This window comes from Schistocerca serialis, chromosome 1, assembly GCF_023864345.2.
Source record: "Schistocerca serialis cubense isolate TAMUIC-IGC-003099 chromosome 1, iqSchSeri2.2, whole genome shotgun sequence".
Taxonomy (NCBI): domain Eukaryota; kingdom Metazoa; phylum Arthropoda; class Insecta; order Orthoptera; family Acrididae; genus Schistocerca; species Schistocerca serialis.
The window spans coordinates 1,278,266,164-1,278,286,955 of record NC_064638.1 but is presented as its reverse complement, the minus strand read 5'-3'; the positions used below and the strand labels follow the sequence as shown (position 1 = coordinate 1,278,286,955).

At 40.6% G+C, this 20,792-nt stretch overlaps 1 protein-coding gene across 1 annotated transcript in view; it reads right to left on the bottom strand.

Annotated features, from left to right (window-relative positions):
• The window catches only part of LOC126419578 (transformation/transcription domain-associated protein), a 435,226-nt gene that overhangs the window by 249,417 nt on the left and 165,017 nt on the right, over positions 1 to 20,792 (bottom strand). The window contains exon 26 of the mRNA XM_050086768.1: positions 9,400 to 9,689. Coding sequence (XP_049942725.1) covers positions 9,400 to 9,689 — 290 coding nt within the window. The remainder of the gene's footprint in view (positions 1 to 9,399; positions 9,690 to 20,792) is intronic.

Below are 20,792 nucleotides of genomic sequence, written 5' to 3'. Positions count from 1 at the left end.
TTGGGGCACCTTTGCGCTTGGATTTCAATTTTCTCCTTTTTGTCAATTATGTGGTGATTTCACATATAATTGTGAATATATTAAAAACAGTGCAAGTATAGTGCCTGTGTATTCAGATGTTTTAGCACGTACAAGGTGGAATCCAAAATTTTCGGGACTGGTGCTGCCATCTGGAACGTAGGAGAAGTAGATCTTTGCACCGCTATGTGGCGAGATCTGCATATCTGATGAGTCAGTGTGCAGAGTTGAATTCAGCTGGGAGGACATGTTGCATGTCCACAGTGATGTCCATAATACTCTGTGTTTGGTGTGTGGCAATTTTATGATGGATCCGCGAACAGAACAGCACTTGTGTATCAAATCCTGTGCATATCTCGGGAAAAGTGCTACGGAGACCCTTGCAATGATTCAGCAAGTGTTTCCGGGACAGAGCATGAGCTGTATGTGTGTGTTTGAGTAGCACACTCATTTCAGGGCCGGCTGTACAGATGCTGAAGATGATGCTTACACTGAAAGGCCCGTTAGCCGCACAACGCCAGACATTGTTGCCAAACTTCAACAATTGGTTCATGCAGATCTACTTCGAACCATTCAAGACCTTGCGGATGAAATGGGTATTGGTAATGGGACATGTCAAAGAATATTGACTGATGAGTTGGGCATGCATCATGTTGCCACAAAATTTGTGCCAAGGATCTTGACTGCTGATCAGAAGGCACAGTGTGTTGAAGTGTGCTCGGACCTTTGTCAGACCGCATCTAATGATCCAACCTTCTTTTCACGGGTTACGACTGGCGATGAGAGCTGGATTTACAGTTATGACCCAGAGATAAAGCAAAAATTGTCCCAGTGGAAGAGCCCGGGTCCTCCAAGACCCAAAAAAGCCAGACAGGTGAAGAGCAATGTGAAGAGCATGATCATCGTTTTCTTTGATACCAAGGGAATTGTGCACAAAGAATTCGTTCCACCCAACCAAACAGTGAATTCTGCATACTACTGTGTTTTACGACGGCTCCGTGAAAACGTGCAGCGACAATGGCCCGAACTTAGGCGTCAAGGGAACTGGCTGCTGCATCACAACAACACGCTCTGTCACACATCCTTGCTCACCATGACCTTTTTGCCAAAAAACAACATGGCGGTTGTACCTTATCCTCTGTATTCACCAGATGTGGCACCCTGAAACTTCGCAGTATTCCCAAAACTGAAACAAGTTGAAAGGCTGTCGGTTCGACACTCTAGAGAGGATTCAAGAAGCATCGCTGGCGGTGATAAACGTCCTCAAAGAACTTGACTTCAAGAAAATGTTTGACCAGTGGCAGAAGTGCTGGGAACGGTGTGAACATGCAGATGGGAACTACTTCAAGGGTGATGGTGACCATCAGTCCAAAGGTAAGGTTTTCAACAGATGGCAGCACCAGTCCCGAAAATTTTGGATAACAACACCTCATAAGTAATAAATTTTCGCTCATATATTAGTGTATATAATGCATTTTTGATGCGCCTCCAGAAAGATTTTAAAAAATTAAAGTCTCTGACCACCAAGCGAAAATGAGTCAGATCCACAATAGCAACAGAGGTGTGAGACATGAAACATTTTCTACCAACTACAACAATAAAAGATATTGTGTAGTACAACTTTTTGTCTCCTAGCGCATGTCCCACTGTTGTGGGATTTGGTTGTTTTGCGGCTTTGTGTAAGTTTTTTTTGTCAAGTGCATCCTCTGATTTGGGGCCTATTATTAGCATGTTCTTCATGGCCTTGCCTGATTATCACTGCTTGTGACGGCCACACAGGATTGACTACTTCCTGGATCATAATGGACAGCTGTTTTTGCCATTGCTCCTAGTTATGTATCCATACTAGCGAAGATAGGTTTCTTTTAATTGTTCAGTCTCTATCACTTCAATACATTTCATTATAAGTTAGTTGTTCATGTTGTCCGTCTTGCGACATCCACGGGCACTTATAACATTTTTATTTGCATTCCATGCAGCACTTTTTCATCTTTTGCCACTACTGCCCAGTATTCTGAAACATATAGCGCCTATGAGTGGATGGCAGATTTATAAAAATTCCTCTTAATACGTGTGTTTACTTCCTTGTCACTTAGCACTTCAATGACTAAGTACCATTTCAGCCATTTCCGCTAAATGTTTAGCCAAGAAAAATTTATCCTCTACAGTTCTATCAATATTCTATAAATATTAGTTGTGCAATATTTTTGTTGTTTTTTATGGCAAGAAAAGCATAGTGCCACAAGCTTAGTGAAATCATGCAATAAACGTCAGTATCAAACGCAGGACTGCCTGGAAAATGTGCATACGGACACTTCCAGATGTAGGCAGACATCAGACAAAAATGCTACCACTGATGACGTTCTGATTGAATAATACAAAACACATGTGGTAAAATAAATATGAAGCTTTTTGTAGTTGCAAAGACAGATCTGAAATACTTTTAATGATAAAAGAATTTATCTCTATATCGGTCTAGCTCTGTCACTCTAGTAATTGTACAAACAAACTGCAGTGAGATCTTCATCAATGAAGCAAGACAGAATTTAGTATTTCGGCTCTCTCTTCACTGTCTTCCGATTTGCTGTCTTCGTAATCATAGGAATTATTGTACAAACAACCAGCTTGACAGCTCATACATCCATGTTGCGGACCAGAGAAATATATAAAATCTATCAATGCATCTTGACTTTCTGGCTTCTAAATACAGTATGAACATCTCCACAAAAAAGGAACGTTATCACATTCAAGGGAAAATTGCCTGTAAGATCTAAAACTGTAGTAAATAATGTAAAGCTCGAACAGGTAAATTACTATCAATACCTGGGCTGTGACATAAGACTAAATTTCGACAATGAAGATGATAACAATTTCTCGAAATTTAAAACAATCGATGCCACAATTAAAACATGCTAAACTGCACAGGGAGGGTGGGGAGGGGTTTGCACCTCACAAAAGAGAGACAGGGACAGCGGAGAGAAGAGGGAGAGATGAAGTTTTAAAGAGTCATGGCAGTATCTAGTATGCTCTACTGATCTGAGAGCTGGGTTGCCATAAGAAAGGATATGAGCAAGATATGGCTGTGAAATTAAATTCCTTCGTAGTGAGTGCACCAAAGAAGATTGTTTTAAAAATTAAAAGATTAGGAATGAGTTATAAGATGGGTAGACGCATAAGGAAATAGATCCAAACAGATTCATATGGCGGGAACATGTTGACGAACTTTTCATAGGCTTCACACACCTACGAGTAGTCACGACAATGTAAGGTGATGTAACACTTTGTAAGACTGTCCAAGGAAGTAGGTAGTCGCCACAGACAGAGATGACGAATATAAAATACTAGCAAACACAGCAGTGCTTCACGATTGCTAACTATATTTATGGAAATTGGATATACCGTACTTACCCAAGTATAAGTCGACCCCGAATATAAGACAACTGACCAATTTTTTAAGAGGCTCCTTGAAAAACAAATTATTTTTAACGTATTCTGACTAATCAAAATTACAAACTTTTACTGACATAAGGTATTTGCCTGAAAAGTTACCATTACAAACAAAGAAAACTCCAGGTAGGTGTATCAACAACGTAGGAAAAGACAGATTGCTACTTACCGTAAAGAAGGCACGTGAAGTTGCAGACAGGCACAATCAAAAGACATTCAAGGCTTCATCAGTAAAACCACACACACACACACACACACACACACACACACACACAGGCAACTCAAGCATCTCAGTCTGGAATGCAGTGTCACATGGGACACAAACAGCAATCTGGAGGGGTGGGGAAGGGGAAGGAATAGTAGGGTATGGGTGGACAGAGAGGCGAACACACTCTAGTGGAGTGTGCGAGAACTAAACTGCCAACAGGCACAGCAGGGAGGTGGAGAAAAGAGGAGCAAAGAAGGAGAGGTGCGGAGAAAGATTGGTGTATATGCTGTCAGAGGGCTACTAATAAACAGGGTAGGAGATGAGAATGGGAACGAGATGATACGACAGTGAGGGCTGGAAACTGTTGCGTGGGGTGGTGGAGCGGCAGGAGATTGGGGAGGGGGGCAGCGGCACTATGTTACTGTAGGTTGAGGGTGGGACAATTACAGGAGCAGGGAGTGTGTTGTAAGGATAACTCCCATCTGCTCAGTTCAGAAAAGCTGGGAAGGATCCAGATGGCTCAGAAGTGAAGCAGTCATTGAAATCAAGAGTTTTGTGTTCAGCTGTGTGCTGTGCCACATTGTGGTCTACTTTGCTCTTGGCCACAGTTTGGCGGTGGCCGTTCATACTGCTGGATAGCTGATCGGTAGTCATACCAACATAAAAAGCTGTGCAATGATTGCAGGAGAGCTGATAAATTACACAACTGCTTTCACAGGTCGCCCGGCCCCTGATGGGGTAGGATAAAGCTCTGACAGGACTGGAATAGGTAGTGCTGGGTGGGTGGGTTGTGCAGGTTTTGCATATGAGTTTTCCACAAGGATGGCCTTTGTAGCAAGGGGGTTGGTATTGGGAGTGGCATAAGGATGGACCAGTACGTTGTGGATTTTGATGGGCAGCGGAACCCCACTTTAGGAGTGAGAAGTATCTCGGGTAGAATGTTCCTCATTTCAGGGCACAATGATAAGTAATCAAATGCCTTTGTGTGCTGGTAGGATGATAGGTCAGCATTTGTTTTGACATGTATGGCTGTTCTTTCTTCTACTGGAAGGTTGGTGTTCTGAGGAAGGGACCTGAGGAAGGATGGTGAGGCTAAGTCAGAGGTATGGAATTCCTGGAAGGTGACCAGCAGATGGTTAGGTTGGAGGAGGGAAATATCGCAGTTTAATGGTGGTACGAACTGGAAGAGTCAGGGACCAATGTTGGAATTAGGGAGGTTTGGGTTGGAGGATAGGTGTAAAAAAGTGCTTCCACTGCAGGGATTGGGAGAAGATGAGTAGGTCTTTGACAAGTCCAGCATGGTTAAATTTGGGTGTAGGGCTAAAGGTGAGGCCTTTGGATAGGACAAACTCCTGTGGAGCTGAGGGTTTTGGTGGAAAGGTTAACAACAGTGTTATGGGAATGTTTTGGCTCTGGGTTTGGCAGACGGTTGGTAGGGAATTTTGGGGGATATGGCAAGTTGAAAAGGTCAGCAAGACAGGGTTTACCAGCTATGAGGGGTGGACAAGGAGGAACAATGTGGGTACGATAGCGGTTGGATCGTGGTGCCCCAAGTCGGCAGTTGGATTTCATCGGGTTGGATAATTCATGGAGGTGGTGTCTGGAATGCTCCTCCAGGTGCTGGAGAGCAAGGAATTCAATTTCAGGGATGTAATGTATGGAGTAAGGATCGCAGAGTAGTAGTGTTTTGTGGAGGGAGCAGAAGTGGTTCTGGGACGCCTGTGCCATGGAGATCTGTTTTTGCATTACCAGGTTTGTGAGAGCCAAGGACTGGAGGAATCTGAAAAGGTGTAAGTCATTGTGAAATGAGGGGTGGGATCGGGAGAAAGGAATCTTTACAGTTACGTTGTTTGTGGGGATTCCATGGTTTAAGCAGCAGTTGAGAAACAGGATGTGGGACTGGGCTTTAGCCAAAGAGAGGAATAATTTTCTGAACTGGTGAAGAAAGATGGAGCAAGAGCCTATTGTGGCAGGAATGGTGTTAAGGAGACAGGAATGATGCAGAAAAGGGCAAAATGGGTTGATGGTTGTGAGAGGCAATGGATAAGGAAAAAGACACACACAGATGCGTAAAAATACTTAAAGATGCGCAGAAGAATGCACAGATAGGCAAAAATATGCACAAAGATGCAAAAATACAAAGATACACAAAAAATTTTAAAAATACCCACAGATACGTAAAAATACCCACAAATACAATAAAAGTGTAGAGAAACATGGGTGAAAAGGAATAATGAGGTATAGGAGTCTGTGTGTGTTTCTGTAAGTGAAGACAGAGGGATGGAGGATGGGTTAGGTAGAGGATCAAAAGTTCATGTGGTATGGGCAGGTGTGGAAAACAAAATGCTAAAGTACGTCAGGATGCAGGATGAAGTGGAATCAATAGGAATAAATGTAATTATAACTATCAAAGGAAAGAATCTGGGGCATTCGATGCTGCAAGAACAATCCGTGTGCACGAAGTCTGTGTTGCGTGTGGACAATTGGTGATACAGTGTGACTCTGAAGTATATGTGGTTTGGAAGACTGTGACTATAAACACAAGAAAGAAGAGAAAGATCACACACTGAGAAGAGTAATGCTATGGCACAGCATGCAACTGAATATAAAACACTTGATTTCAATGGCTGCTATGCAACCTGAGCCATCTGGATCCTTCCCTCCACCACCAGCTTTTCTGAACTGTGCAGATGGGAGTTGATCTTACAACACGTTCTATGCTACCACATTTATCACAGCCTCAACCTACAGTAACATTTTGTCCCGACGCCCCCCACCAAACAGTTTCCACCTCCTCTGTCCTATCATGTAATTCCCATTCTCATCTCCCACCCAGTTTATATGCAGCCCTCCGCCAACATAACCACCCGTCTTTCCCCTCTCCTCTCCTTTTTTCCCCATGTCTGCAGTCCACAACCTCCTGATGTTGCGCCTGTTATCAGTCTATTTCCTGGACACACTACCACGTAACGTTTGCGCTCTCCGCACCCATACACTACTATCCCTTCCCCTTCCCCACCACCCCTCCAGACTGTTGCTTCCATCCCACATGATGTTGCATTCCGGACTGAGATGCTGGAGTTGGCGGTTGTGTATGCATGAGGTGGTTGTGTGTGTGTGTGTGTGTGTGTGTGTGTGTGTGTGTGTGTGTTTTTTTGTTTTACTGATGAAGGCTGTGGCCAAAAGCTATATGTGAGTGTCTTTTAATTGTGCCTGTCTGCAACTTGACTTGTCTTTTTTACGGTGAGCAGCAATCTGTCTTTTCCTACATTGTTAAGTTATCTTTACACCTACTCGAAACGTATGCCATTTATTTGCTGTTTGTATTTTGATAATAAAAGGAGAAATAAAATAAACAAAAAGAAATTGTTAACATTAATTTTTATTGTCACTGTGTTTTTTGTTTAGCTTGTTGTTTGTGGTACTACTATTTTTAATCACCACTGCCATCACCCTAACAGGGCACTTGTGAAACTTATATCTTTGTTATCACAAATATTTGGCTGTTTCTTCTGAATCTCTCTCTCTTTTTAAACACATAGGGGATTTTGCTTCTATGCTGACAAGCGAATGTTACAATGTCTTTTGCTACAATAGTGTATTGTCTGCCCACTGCTCTGTCATTGGCTGTGTAGAAACAGTAGCTTACACAACCCAATTGTTTGCTTCATGTTATCATGGTGAGCATCAGCAAAACCGCTGCATGAAACACATTAAATACGCCACTGGTCCCAGTCTAGCCTTCTGGTGGCATCTCCTGCAGAAATATATGCTACTGTAGAGTGTTTGTCCAATTTTAAAGTCAATTTGATTCCAAGTAAGTTTAAACATAGTAAACATTCATAGCCAGCCAAAGTTCGCAGTATGGATTCCCATGCTTGGCAGCAAGACAAAATTTGCTGCCCGCTCACTACTCCCTTCCTCCACTCCTTATGGTTCTCACCTAAGCTCGTGGCACAGTTCCTCCTTCAAGCCTTCCATAGTGCTGTGTTTGAGCAACAGTGAAACAGGGATGGCTATATCTTCTAGGATGCAGGTCATACATAACAGCAGCAACTAATACATAAATAAAAGATCGCAATCACGATTCAGTCCAATTTTTGAACTTTTGCTCATCTTGCAACTACCACCATCTGTTGGTACTATCTCCAAAATGGACTTTCCGCTATAACTTATTCTTGCAATAACAACTGCAGTCAGTTTACTGTCTTTTTTTTAAATACATTTAATTCTGGATTAATATTCTTGCTAGATTCGTCCGAATGTAACCATCTCTAAAGCTGATTAAAAGCTGGTAATGCGCACGTGTACAAGAACTAAGAGGGATTAATAATAACAGAAGACTAAGAGGAAGTACTCGGTTTAAAAAGGTGTAATGCAGGGATCTAGTCTTTCATCTCTTGCAGTTCAGTCTGTATACCGAGAAACAACTGAACGAAATAAAAGAAAAGATCAAATGTGGAATTAGAAGTCAAGTAAAAAGACAGCAATAAGATTTGCTGGAGACATTTTTATAATCCGTGAAAAAAGGAATGATTAAATTGGAATGGATAGTCTATTGCCCACAGAATATGGACTGATAGAAAACCAAATAAAGAGGAGAATAATGAGAGTAGCAGAAATGAGACTGATGACAAACTTTGCATCAAAATCATGGACCACAGAACAGCAGACTAGCACATGCAAAGAGAGAATTTTTCAACAAAAGTAATTTACTAATATCAAATACTGGTTTCGGAGGGGGAGGGTGGGATCCTGAGAGTGTACAATGGACTGCACTGTATGGAACTGAATCACAGACTGTGGGAAAACAAGAGAACGGAAGTGTTTGAGGTTTGGTGTTACAGTACAATGCTGAAAATTACATAGACCAATACTGTATGGATCTCAGCAGAATTGTCACAGAAAGGAGTACATGGAAAAGGTTGACTACAAGAAAAGGCAAGATGATAGCATATGCACTGAGACACCAGTACTAGACAGAGCCACACAGCATGGGAAGGCACTGACTGGAATACAAAAGCAAATAATTGAGGATACTGGATGTATGCGATTCTCTCAGAGGAATGAGGAACATCTACAAACCACTCAGAAGACTGAATGTCACCAAATTTCGTCTCCCCCCCCCCCCCCCCCCCCCCAAAAAGAAAAAAGAAGGTTCAGTAAATAAAATTTATTTCTCATTTTTGGCTTACTTTATTGCTTGTTTTGTGAGTAATGATTCAGCTTCATTTGCGTATGTGATGAACCACAGTGAGCTTTATCTATGAAAGTGGGTGAAGTACAACTTAACTACGAAAAAACTGTATTTACATAAATAACATCTCATATTATGCTTTATATAACAACGAAAATAATCAATTATTGATTATATATTGTTATTTTATGTTATCACGTTATTGTATTATTTGTATAATAAGTGAAATTTTGTACAGTAAGTAAAATTTGATTCAGAAGTACTTTAAATTCGCGAGAAAACTAAGAGAATGTCATTATTTACCTTTAGGAGGCACAACTCTTAGTACTGCTGATAGAAAGACTAAAATAGATAACAGTACTCCTAACTTTTGGAACAATAGGTTCCTTCTTTGTTATTGTTCCCTTTCATCTCCATACAAGGTGAGTCCATCTTTCAAGTGGTGTGTGTGTGTGTGTGTGAGAGAGAGAGAGAGAGAGAGAGAGAGAGAGAGAGAGAGAGACTGAAAAAAAATTATGACCATACTTACACTCTCAGCATCCACAGCAAATCCTGCTAGAAACTTTTTTGTACATTCGAAAGCAGCCTCCTGGAGCTCTGGACATGGCTTTTCCATAGCCTTGTAGAGTACTGTAAATATTTTCTCTCTCATGCTCGGTATGTAGTGACACGCAGCAAGTGCCTGCAATGCAGACTTGCGCAGAGCGGTCAGTGGGTGAATGTTCTTGTAACATGGCAACTTGGCCAGAACAGCATCATCTGCTTCACACAATGATATCAACTCGTGGAAAAACACTTTGTGTTCTGTGACATTAAGATCTGAAAAAGAAATTTACACGTTCCTGTTAAAACTACCTCATGCAATCACCTAAATACTCTCTCTCTCTCTCTCTCTCTCTCTCTCTCTCTCTCTCTCTCTCTCTGACACACACACACACACACACACACACACACACACACACACACACACACAAATGGAATGCAACACAGTCTCCCGGTAAAACATTTGCAGAACCAAAGAAAATCATGTTTAGGTAGCTCAGTTGGTAGAGCACTCGCCCATGAAAGGTGTAGAAACCAAAACCAACTGCGGGAATGCCTTGGGTTGCTGATTGGAGCTGCCAGGCGGGGAAGCCGCCGGCAGTGGAGCATGCACCACCGGGTAAACACAAGGACGAGTCAGACGACAGACCAATGACAAGCGACAACGACCGACTATGACCGACACAACAAGGAAGAGATAAACAATGGAGGCTTGTAGAAACCACAACACCAAACACCAACAGTAAATCCACTCGGAACCAGAGCCAGGCAAATGTCAACAACGAGCAACGACCAGAACGCAGTACCGCCGAGATAGAGACGCAATCCAGAGCGAATACCAGACTGACTGGACTAGGGCAGAGCGGGTCCCTATATACGAAACCGGAGGGAGTGGCTATTGGCCGCGGTCTGCACGTGGTAAAGCGGTGGCGCCCTCGCTGCGCGGAAAAGCCGCCGCGGACGCGGAGCCCTCTATGGGCTGGCCACGTCCATTTGTTCTGGCGCGTGTTCGACTTCCGCCGTGGGAGGTACTAGAAAAGGAAAAGGTCCTGGGTTCGTAATTTTGATCTGCCAGTAAGTTACAGCCCATCACTACTTTAATGACAACAAATTCCTCTTAAGACTTTTATTTCCTAAACCAGTGACATTCTTCCAGAGACACATCTGTTTGCTGAACAGCGCAACATTGTCAGTTAGAGTGGTCACAAATCCCCTAGCAGAAGGTAGAAGTAGGTACTGCCTGTATGGCTGACCATTGTTGAAAGTCCATCTGAGTCAGCATGGGTTGACTATTTATTAGACTGTTCTTATAAAAAGGTCCATATGAATGCAGAGAGCTGGTTTGCTGGTCGTTAGGAGCTCCAATAGCAGGTTGAGGGATGAAATCCCTTAGCGAAATAGCATGCTGGTTGAGATGGAAGGCAGGTGTCCACTCAGTTAGTTAGTTAGTTAGTTACATGTTCCATAGATCATCTGAACAAGTCTTATCACAATGATGTACAATGAGTCAGTTTACAGGGTAGGTACACGTGATTAAGTTTGACAAGTCCTTCACACACAACCACACTTAAAAACTTTTTTTCTTTTTCTTTATAGGTTACCAGGTTTTAAAGAGAAATTAATCCATGGATTAGAAGAAGTTGTACAGAAGAATTGGCTTTAGGTTATATTTAAAACTTTCCTTGCTACCTATCAGACTTTTACGTTAATGGGCAAATAGTCAAAATTTTAACTGCTGCATAATGAACTCCTTTCTGAACCACTTAGAGCTTTAATAATGGGTAATAAAGGTCTATATGCTTTCTGAGGGAAAGGAGGGCGTATCTAAAGCTGGAAGCATTCAGATGCAACTTGAGTCTCATGTCGGCTCCATGATGTGTGATGCCTGGGTTCATACTTAACATTCTCATTTGCATCAGTGACTGGCTACTTAGGTGAAAAGAGCTAGCACCACACACAGAGTGTCAGCAGAGCTACTGATTTGCAGCATTGTTCTCAGAATTGATTGCAGTCCTCTGGTCTGTAGGCGAGTGGAAGGTTCAAACCACAGGCTCTGATGATTCTGTGATGATCTTTGATGCAGATTTCTTGGCCTAAGCTGTGAGGTGAAGAACTGTAGGATCCCCTTAATAGCTCAGGCATACACTGCACACAGTACTGGGCTACTAGAGAAGCAGTACATGTAGTGTGCATATACATGTTTTTTAGGATAGAAGAACCCCTTCACATGCCCAATAAATTGTGTTCTAAGTAACAGAAGGAAAAATATCAGCCCCAATCATTACAGACAATGGCATTTATCAAGGTAGATAAAAGAAAAGCTCTGTTAATACAGTATTAATTAACTGCAAGAGTGTAAAAGCATATGTCTCAGGAGAGCAGTGACAACGCTTGAAGCGTTGCCATGTAGAGATGTTTACAATACTGCATTATGGGATTGGGTGAGTTAGGCACGTGCAATTGCCGCACCCAGCCCACTGTAATTCTCATGTATCTTCTTGTGCCGATTCAACCATAGGGGTAGAAACCTGGCTGAAACCAGATGTTCACAGGAATAAACTGGAACATATATAGCAAAGATAGGTTGAACGTTTGGGGCAGAGGCAAATTTAGAGCCACAAAAAATATAATATCTAGTGGGGTTAGTACAGATTCCGAATGTGAAATCATATAGGTGAAAATAACTGTTGAGCATGGATCAAACGTGGTTATCAGATGATTTTATAGGCCTCCTGCCTCAAGAGCAGAGAAGTCAGAACATTTGGGGAAAAACTTGGGGAGGATGAGCAGAAATTTTCTGCTCTTGTTATAGTATTAGGTGGAGATTTCAAATTAACAGCTGTACACTGGGGGACTTCAATGATTAAGGTAAGTACCTGGACAGGATATCATGTGAATCTGTTCAATATGCCTCACCCGAAAATTACCTTGAGCAGTTTATTAGAGAACCAACTCATGAGGGTAACATCTTAGATCAGACCACTTTACTACATGTCTTAGACGAGTGTTGAGAAAACTCGTAAAGAATAGGAAAGACACGCCATGGCTAAACACCTGTGTTAGAAAGTTGCTCCAAAAGCAAAGAGAGCTTCACCATAGCCAAAGCCTTGCTGACAAATACTGAATGAAGCCAAAATTAGTGTCAGGATAGCTAACATGAAGTGTTCAACATCTGCAAAAGCAAAGTTCTCTCTACCAATCCTAAGAAGTTTTGGTCTTATGTTAAATCAGTAAACTTATCAAAGTCACCTGACAGAAACACAGGATCATAACGACATCGAAACAGAGGTCGACAGAGATAAAGCTCATATTCAAAATTCCTTTTTCCAGATTTTTTTACTGAGGAAGTTCGTGCTGTCGCTGCTCCTACCAATTGTGTTGCATAAACACCACAATGACAGATTGACCACAGTATAGAAAATAAATTAAAATTACTCACCATCAGAAATACTACTAGAACTGATGAATCTAAAGAGAGTACGTGAAAGAACTTGTTCCTCACATAGATGCTGTCTACTTTAAATCACTGGAGAAATGAAGCACTCTGGAAAAAGATGCTTACAGCATTCCCATTTTCAAGAAGGGTCACTCAATAGATGCACAAACTACAGGCCCATGTCACTGATGTCTGTCTGTTGTACTCTGAACACAGTTTATGCTCATGTTTTATCTTTCAAAAAATCTCTTTATGAATCCCCATAGCTTTCGTCAAATATTTATTGTAACTCAGGTCACTCTCATCGTCCGCAAGACCCAGAAGGCAATAGATGCTGGCATCTAGGTCGATATCATGTTCCTTGAATTCTGGGAGATGTTAGACAGAGTTTCAAATTGTCACCTAATGAACAAAATATAAGCATAGGGAATTGTAATTGGATTGAGGAGTTCTTAGCAAATACTTGGCAACACAGCGTGTACATTCTTAACAGAGAAAATCTTCAGACGTAAAAGGAAATTCTGCTCCACACCATGGGAGTATAAATAATAGGATCATTGCTGTTAACAATATATACATATATATGAGCTACTGCATATGCCAGAAGTTCCATGAGGCTGTACATGAATGACGCTGTTATATACAGAGAAGTCACCAAGCTGGAAAATTTAGGAAGACCTACAGAGAACTGATGGTTGGTGAAAAGTTTGGCAACTGAGCCTCAACAAAAACCAACTTAGGTAACATATTGCACATAAATAGGCAGAAAGACTGATTACTGAGGGATTCCAAGACTGCCAAACAATCACAAGAACTAGTCTCATCCACTAAATATCTGGGAGCATGTGTTCAGAAAGATTTACAGTGTAACGACCATAGAAAACTAACTGTTGAACGGCAGATAGCAGACAGATTCGTTGGAAAAATGCTCATGAACTGTAGTCACCAATAAAGTAGGCATAGCAACAATCATTCTTTCCATTTACCATTTGAAACTGGAACAGGAAAGAAGGGAAGTAACAGTGGTACACAAAGTAACATTCCCAAATACCAAAGATTGCTTGCAGAATAGAACATAGATATGACAATATTATAAAAATGATAGCTCCTACTCACCTTATAGCAGAGATGCAAAGTCGCAGGTAGGCACAACAAATAAGTTAGCTTTCCGCAAAAAAGGGCCTCCATTGGAATTAGGTATCTCTCTCTCTCTCTCTCTCTCTCTCTCTCTCTACAAATGTAACTCAAACATGCATCACATTTTTGTTGTGCCTATCAGCAACTCAGCATTTCCACTATGTGGTGAATAGTAACTACAGAATTCTTTTCATAATTCTATCATTACTCCAGCCTGGGTTTTCCATTGTTTGATAAATATAGATATACTACACATAAGAATCGGCAAATCCTTTAAAAATTTAGGAAAGCCAAGACTTTGGTTTCAAGGCCAACCAGAGTTTGGAGTGGTAAATGAACTTACCAACAGTTATCATCATCATCACATCGTCATCATCATCATCATCATCATCATCATCATTATTAAGTATTACTAAAAACTATTATGTTCAGGAACTTAGTAATTATGATCATCAAATGACATTTCAAAATCATTTACTGAGCACTAAGGCAGGATTTAATTGTATGCTAAGAGGTCTCCTCATTCTTTGTCACAACATTAAAAACTATTCATCAAGTAACTTGTCTAAGAGAAATGCCTGACAAGATGAAGTAAGGAGCTTCCAAGATTCTCAGGCATACCGCCAGATCCAATCATCGAAGATCCACAATATTTTGGCAAATAACCATTCCGCCATGACAAAATGACATGTCTACCTGTGTGCTGGCGGTACTTACACCTGCTGGTCCCGAGCTTGTGCCTCACTGGCCCCACACTGTGCTCAGTGGTTGGGGGCATGCGGCTGCAATACTGGTGGGGGCAAGAGTCTCAGTTGCCCTCCACCTGCCGTCGCTGTTGTATCTCGTGTCCGGATGTCATGTTCTGCTTTGATGGAGCTTAGTATTGGCACCCACGCCTTACTCAGTTGGACGCCAGTATCCGTGTTGAATAAATTATCAGCCACACAGATTTAAATTGTTTCTTTGAAAATTAAGTCCAAAAATTAATCGGTGGCAACCAGGACATTCGTTTGTTGGCAATTCATTTTATCTCCATTTTCAATGTAGAAGACTTGTTGGGAAACAGTAAGCATGTGTGGCGCTTATGTTCTGTATGTAAATCTTTGATTGTGCAAATCGTTTTTCCAATATAAGTTTTTCCATATTAAAATAGAACTTTGTACATCCTTGCTTTTTTGAGACCTAGGTCATCTTTCACTGCCTGTAAAACAGCCCATATTTTGGGTGGCGAGAAGAAAACTGATGTTATGTGGTGTTTTCACAGCAGTCCGCCAATTTTTGATAGTACCTTGCCACAAACTGTACAAATGCCATTTTCTTATTGTCTTCTTCTAAGTTTTCAGCCTCCGTGTCATTCTTGGGGCTCTTGTGTTGCAGGGCCATCCGAATCAGTTGACTGCTGTACCCGTTCTTGTGGAAGATGGATTCCAATTGCCACAGCTCTCTTATCAGGCTTTTTTCGTCTGAAATGAAGTATCTCCTGTGTACAAGACTGTTGAGCACTGTGGTGTACACTGGCATTCTTAGGAATACCCTGTTCCACTATGAGCCTTCAGGACAGCTAAAGATGGTTGTGACGTCCAATATGCATGCTCCGATCTGTGGCTTGGGCAGATGGCATGGGAGCAGTAACAGCGAAGGGCAGAGGCAAGCCATGACGTGAGGCAGGAGGAGTCACTTGCTGTGTGGACCCAGTTATGCTTTTGGGCAAAGAACTATTGGTTTCCTGAACTCGTAGACGAGAGAGGGCCACTGGCAATGTCAACGGGGGTCCCAAACAAATAAAGGACAGAGTCAGGGACTTCAAACTTGGATGTACGACTTCGGATGATGTATATGTCATAAGATGGATATGTTTTGTTGATGTTGACTTATTAAGTTTTGTGTGAGCTATTTGATTTGGGATCTGTCTATTACTGAGTTGAAGACTTAAAAATAGGTGTTTTATGGCAGAGTTTAATTAATTTAGTAGTTCAGAAGAGTTAATGGAGTGGATTAGCTGGACCACAAGAATAATCCAGAAAGGCGACCATATATTTACGAAATTTATTAATGTCAACACATACAGAGAGAGTAACAGATCGAATGTGACTGCGACAAATCACACGTATCTATATAAGACGCATTACATCGTAGTACACTGTTCTTATGCGAGGGATGATGGCAGCTGAAGGCACGGAGATATAAAGCTGTATGCATTTGCAGCCAAGTGAGCCATATGCTTAACTAGGACATCAAGAAAAGGAAAAATACACAGGTCTCAAAACAGTGCGAGTACCAACTTCTGTGTGAAAACGGAAAAACTTATATCTGACAAATGACCTGCACAATCAAAGATCAATGTACAAAAACAAAAGCTGCATACACTTAACCACAGCTCAACAAGTCTGCAATAGCAGAACGCAGTATTGAAAATGGACATAAAATGAATTACCAGCAAATGACTGTCCTTTGCTTTCCAAAGAACCAATTGCTAGCCATGTAATTCATAATTTAATAAACAGACACACTTACTTCCAACTGAGCAAGGTATGATTGCCAATATTAAGCTCCATCAAAGCAGAACACAACATCTGGATGCAAGATGCAACAGGGATGGCAGGCAGAAGGCAACTGAGATTCTCACCCCCATCATCGCAGCAGCAGCAGCAGCAGCAGCAGCAGCAGCAGTAGCAGCAGCAGCAGGAGCCCCCCCGCCCCCTTTCTCCCTTGGCCCAGGGTGAGCATACCATGGGGCTGACAAGACCCAAACTCTGGGCCAGCATACATAAATAACATCAGCACACAGCAGACAAATCACTTTGTCAGCACCACCTGATGATGGCAGAACAGTTATTTTCTGAAATGCTGTGGATCTTCGACAACTGGATCCGGCAGTAAACCCGAGAACTCTGGAAGCAGCCTATTAGTCGGGATACCCTCACCTCCTCTCCCCACCTGCATTACGACATCATATCATGACTTAAGGGAAAGATGTTACTACTACTACTATACATAACAACACAAATTGAGAAGTAGGGATCGGCAAAGAAAATCTGTGCCAATGAATGCCAAATATGGTATTTTCACAGCCTTTCGTATTTCACTTTGAAACACTTTGTTGATTATCATGTTCGATTCCGTGGGAATGATTGTTCCCCACTACCATGATGTAATCCAAGGCAGAAAGAAGGTCAGCATCGATTGTAATCTCATCTGCCTTTTTTATTGCAGTGCAGATCTAGATTTCAACTGACAGGGTGGCTACCATCAGTGTGTTATAAATGGCCATGTAGATTGAACATAATTATAACTACCTAACCCACGATTAATGCTACAATGCTTGTATATGCCCTAGTTAGATTGAATGTGTGCCATTATAATTGCTTTCAGTCTACATGACTACTTTAAAGCACCAAAAACATCTGCACTGTCAGTTAAAATCTGGATCTGCAATGCCTTATCCAAAATTCTTGAAAAAGTAATGTATTGTAGAGTAGCTCCACACCTTTGTAAAAATAAAGTTTTAACAAAATGTCAGTTTGGTTTCCAGAAGGGTTTTTCAACGGAGAATGCTATGTATACTTTCACTAATGAAATATTAAATGCTCTGAGTAACCGGGAGTCACCTGTTGGGATTTTTTGTGATCTATCAAAGGCTTTTGATTGTGTAAATCATGGAATACTTCTAGATAAGCTCAAGTACTGTGGTATGAATGGGACAGTGCTCAAATGGTTTAAATCATACCTAACTGGAAGAATGCAGAATGTTGAAATAAACAGTTCACAAATATGCAAAAAACTGGTGATTTCTCAAACTGGGGAACAATCAAGAATTGGGTGCCGCAAGGTTCGGTCTTGGGTCCTCTGCTGTTCTTAATATATAGTAATGACTTGCCATTCTATGTTCACGAAGATGCAAAGCTGGTACATTTTGCTGAAGATACAAATATAGCTATCACACCCGACAGACAAAAATTAACTGGTGAAATTGTAAATGATGTTTTTCAGAAAATCATTAAGTGGTTCTCTGCAAATGGGCTCTCATTAAACTTTGACAAAACACAGTATATACAGTTCCACACAGTAAATGGAATGACCCCATTAATAAATATAGACTTCGATCAGAAATCGGTAGCTAAGGTAGAATATTCAAAATTTCTAGGTGTATGCATTGATGAGGGGTTGAACTGGAAAAAACACACTGAGGATCTGCTGAAGGGTTTGAGTTCAGCTACATATGCTATTAGGGTCATTGCAAATTTTGGCGATATACATCTGAGTAAATTAGCTACCACGCCTATTTTCATTCTCTGCTTTCGTATGGCATCATATTCTCGGGTAACTCATCATTGAGTAAAAGAGTGTTCATTGCGCAAAAGCGTGTAATCAGAATAATTGCTCGAGCTCATCCAAGATCATCCTGCAGACACTTATTTAAAGAGCTAGAAATCTTCACTGTAGCCTCACAATATATATATTCAAAATTTGTTATTAACAATCTGAACGAATTCAAAAGTAATAGCAGTGTACATGGCTACAACGCTAGGAGAAAGGAAGATCTCAACTACTCAAGGTTAAATCTAACTTTGGCTCAGAGGGGGGTAAACTATGCTGTCACAAAAGTCTTTGGTCACTTACCTAATAGCATCAAAAGTCTGACAGATAGCCATATAGCATTTAAAAGGAAATTAAAAGAATTTCTGAATGGCAACTCCTTCTACTCATTAGATGAATTTCTGGATATAGTAAGTGGGTTTGGGTAATTTCCCAACCTCCAAAAATTATATATATATTGAGTGTCATTTAATATTTTGTCTCATGTAATATCTTGTATAGACACATTTTATTAACCTGACACGTTCCACATCATTACGAAGTGTCGTATTCATGATCTATGGAACAAGTACTAATCTAATCTAATCTAATCTAATAAGACAAGACAGATGACATTACGACAGTTGCTGGTCTTCGCTCCTTTCCTAGTTTGTTGATTTTCTTTTTACAATAATGGAGGGTGGTGGGTACAGTCGTTACTGTCATGTAGACGATATGAGGAGTGCTTGCACTACAAGTGATGTTGGCAACAAGTTTGACACACACACACTTTCTTTATATGATGGAGTGTAAATGCAGATTGCTGATTAAACATGCACTACTCAGGAATAAAGACATTGGACACCACTTGAAATCCACTCCTTACAGCCAAGAATTATCAAAAGGCAACTATCATTTTTTCAGACCTCTGGGGCAATAAAGACATGATGCTTCAGCGGGACAAGGTTTTGTTAGTAACTGGATGTTAACATCTCCATCTTCCATCAAGGGTGGGAGTAAAAAATATTCTGGATCTGAAAGAAAAAAAAATGTATTTCGAAATTAGGAGACCATGTACGGAAAAAATGAATTTACTTTGTTTCTTATCACAGTCCTTTATAAAAAGTTCCTATTTGCATTGAATTCATCCTTGACTATCATTTCACACTTGCAGAAATCTCACCAGTGCATAATAACGAACTCAGATCAGAAATATTGTTATGTTATTTGTATTGTATTCCACAAATTCTGGGGAGAGGACTCTCAAGAATGAGAAAAGAAGTTAAAAATGTCCAATTTCTTAGAGTGCAACACAACAGAATAATAACATCCAATATTTAATATAAAATTTTTTAATATTAGTGCAATACACACACACAACACAAACCACAGCATTGCAGTCACTGTAATGTGTGTGTGCATGTGTGGTTTAGATACTTCTGAAGGATGATATTGCCTGGAAGCTCAGCAAAGTACTCAATCCTGACTGTGTTAACCTTTCAAAGCCTCACCTGTACTGAGAGTGGTTAAGTATACTACTTCCTTTAAAAAAATGCAAACATTAATATATTACTAAACGACTAACCTGGTGAATTGTGCACTGTCCCACTTGAAGCTTGCCTATCAACAGCTTCCAGGGACAAGAAAAATTTGATTTTCAGTATTTCATTTAACTACTGATGGAATTCAAAAAATTTAAACGTTGTCACAATCAACTCATTAAGAGGTATAAAAACTTATGTTAATGGTTTAACACAGTAGGATAAGTATTATACAAAGAAACTGTGTACTCGTACATGGCTCAAAGCAGCCTGACTCAAAGTTTGCGAATTATCCAGACTATATTCACCCAGGATTTGAGAACAGAAGTATTTAGGGGTTTTACACATAATTTCAAACTTTTTGTAAACTTTCCTCAGTTAGGGGCTTAATGTCAAATATTTAACACATTAACTCATTTGTTAAATAATCAGATGTATAAGGCTGTTTTATACATGGGAGTTTGATTCTCTTACAGAACTGCGAATGGAGTTTACTAGTCACATTATAATTTTAAAAAAATGTTCGCTTTGAGGCGTGTAGAAAATCACACCTGACTCACTGCTGCACACATTTTGCTCAGCAGTAGAGAGTATGCCACAGTAATGACAACATAACATAACATTACTTTTATCACAGCAGCCCAATTCCAATCCTTGGCAAAAAGGGGACAGTGAAATTAATGGAAAACTTTATGATAAAATGTGCCTGCAGTCTTTTTCTTTACTTCACCAGTGCACATTCATAAGTCATATCTTCATCTTCTATATGTTGTTTACATTCTTTATGCATAAACAACGTGTGGAAGTGACTTCATGTACAAAAGAAAGTAGGCCTATTCTATCATTAAGTTAACCAACATTACTTTTACTGGTTTTGTCCACTCTAAGTAAAACTTGGCAACATAAGACATTCTACAATTATTCATGTTTCTTCTACAACTGGAACAGAACAACAAAGTGATTGACAGC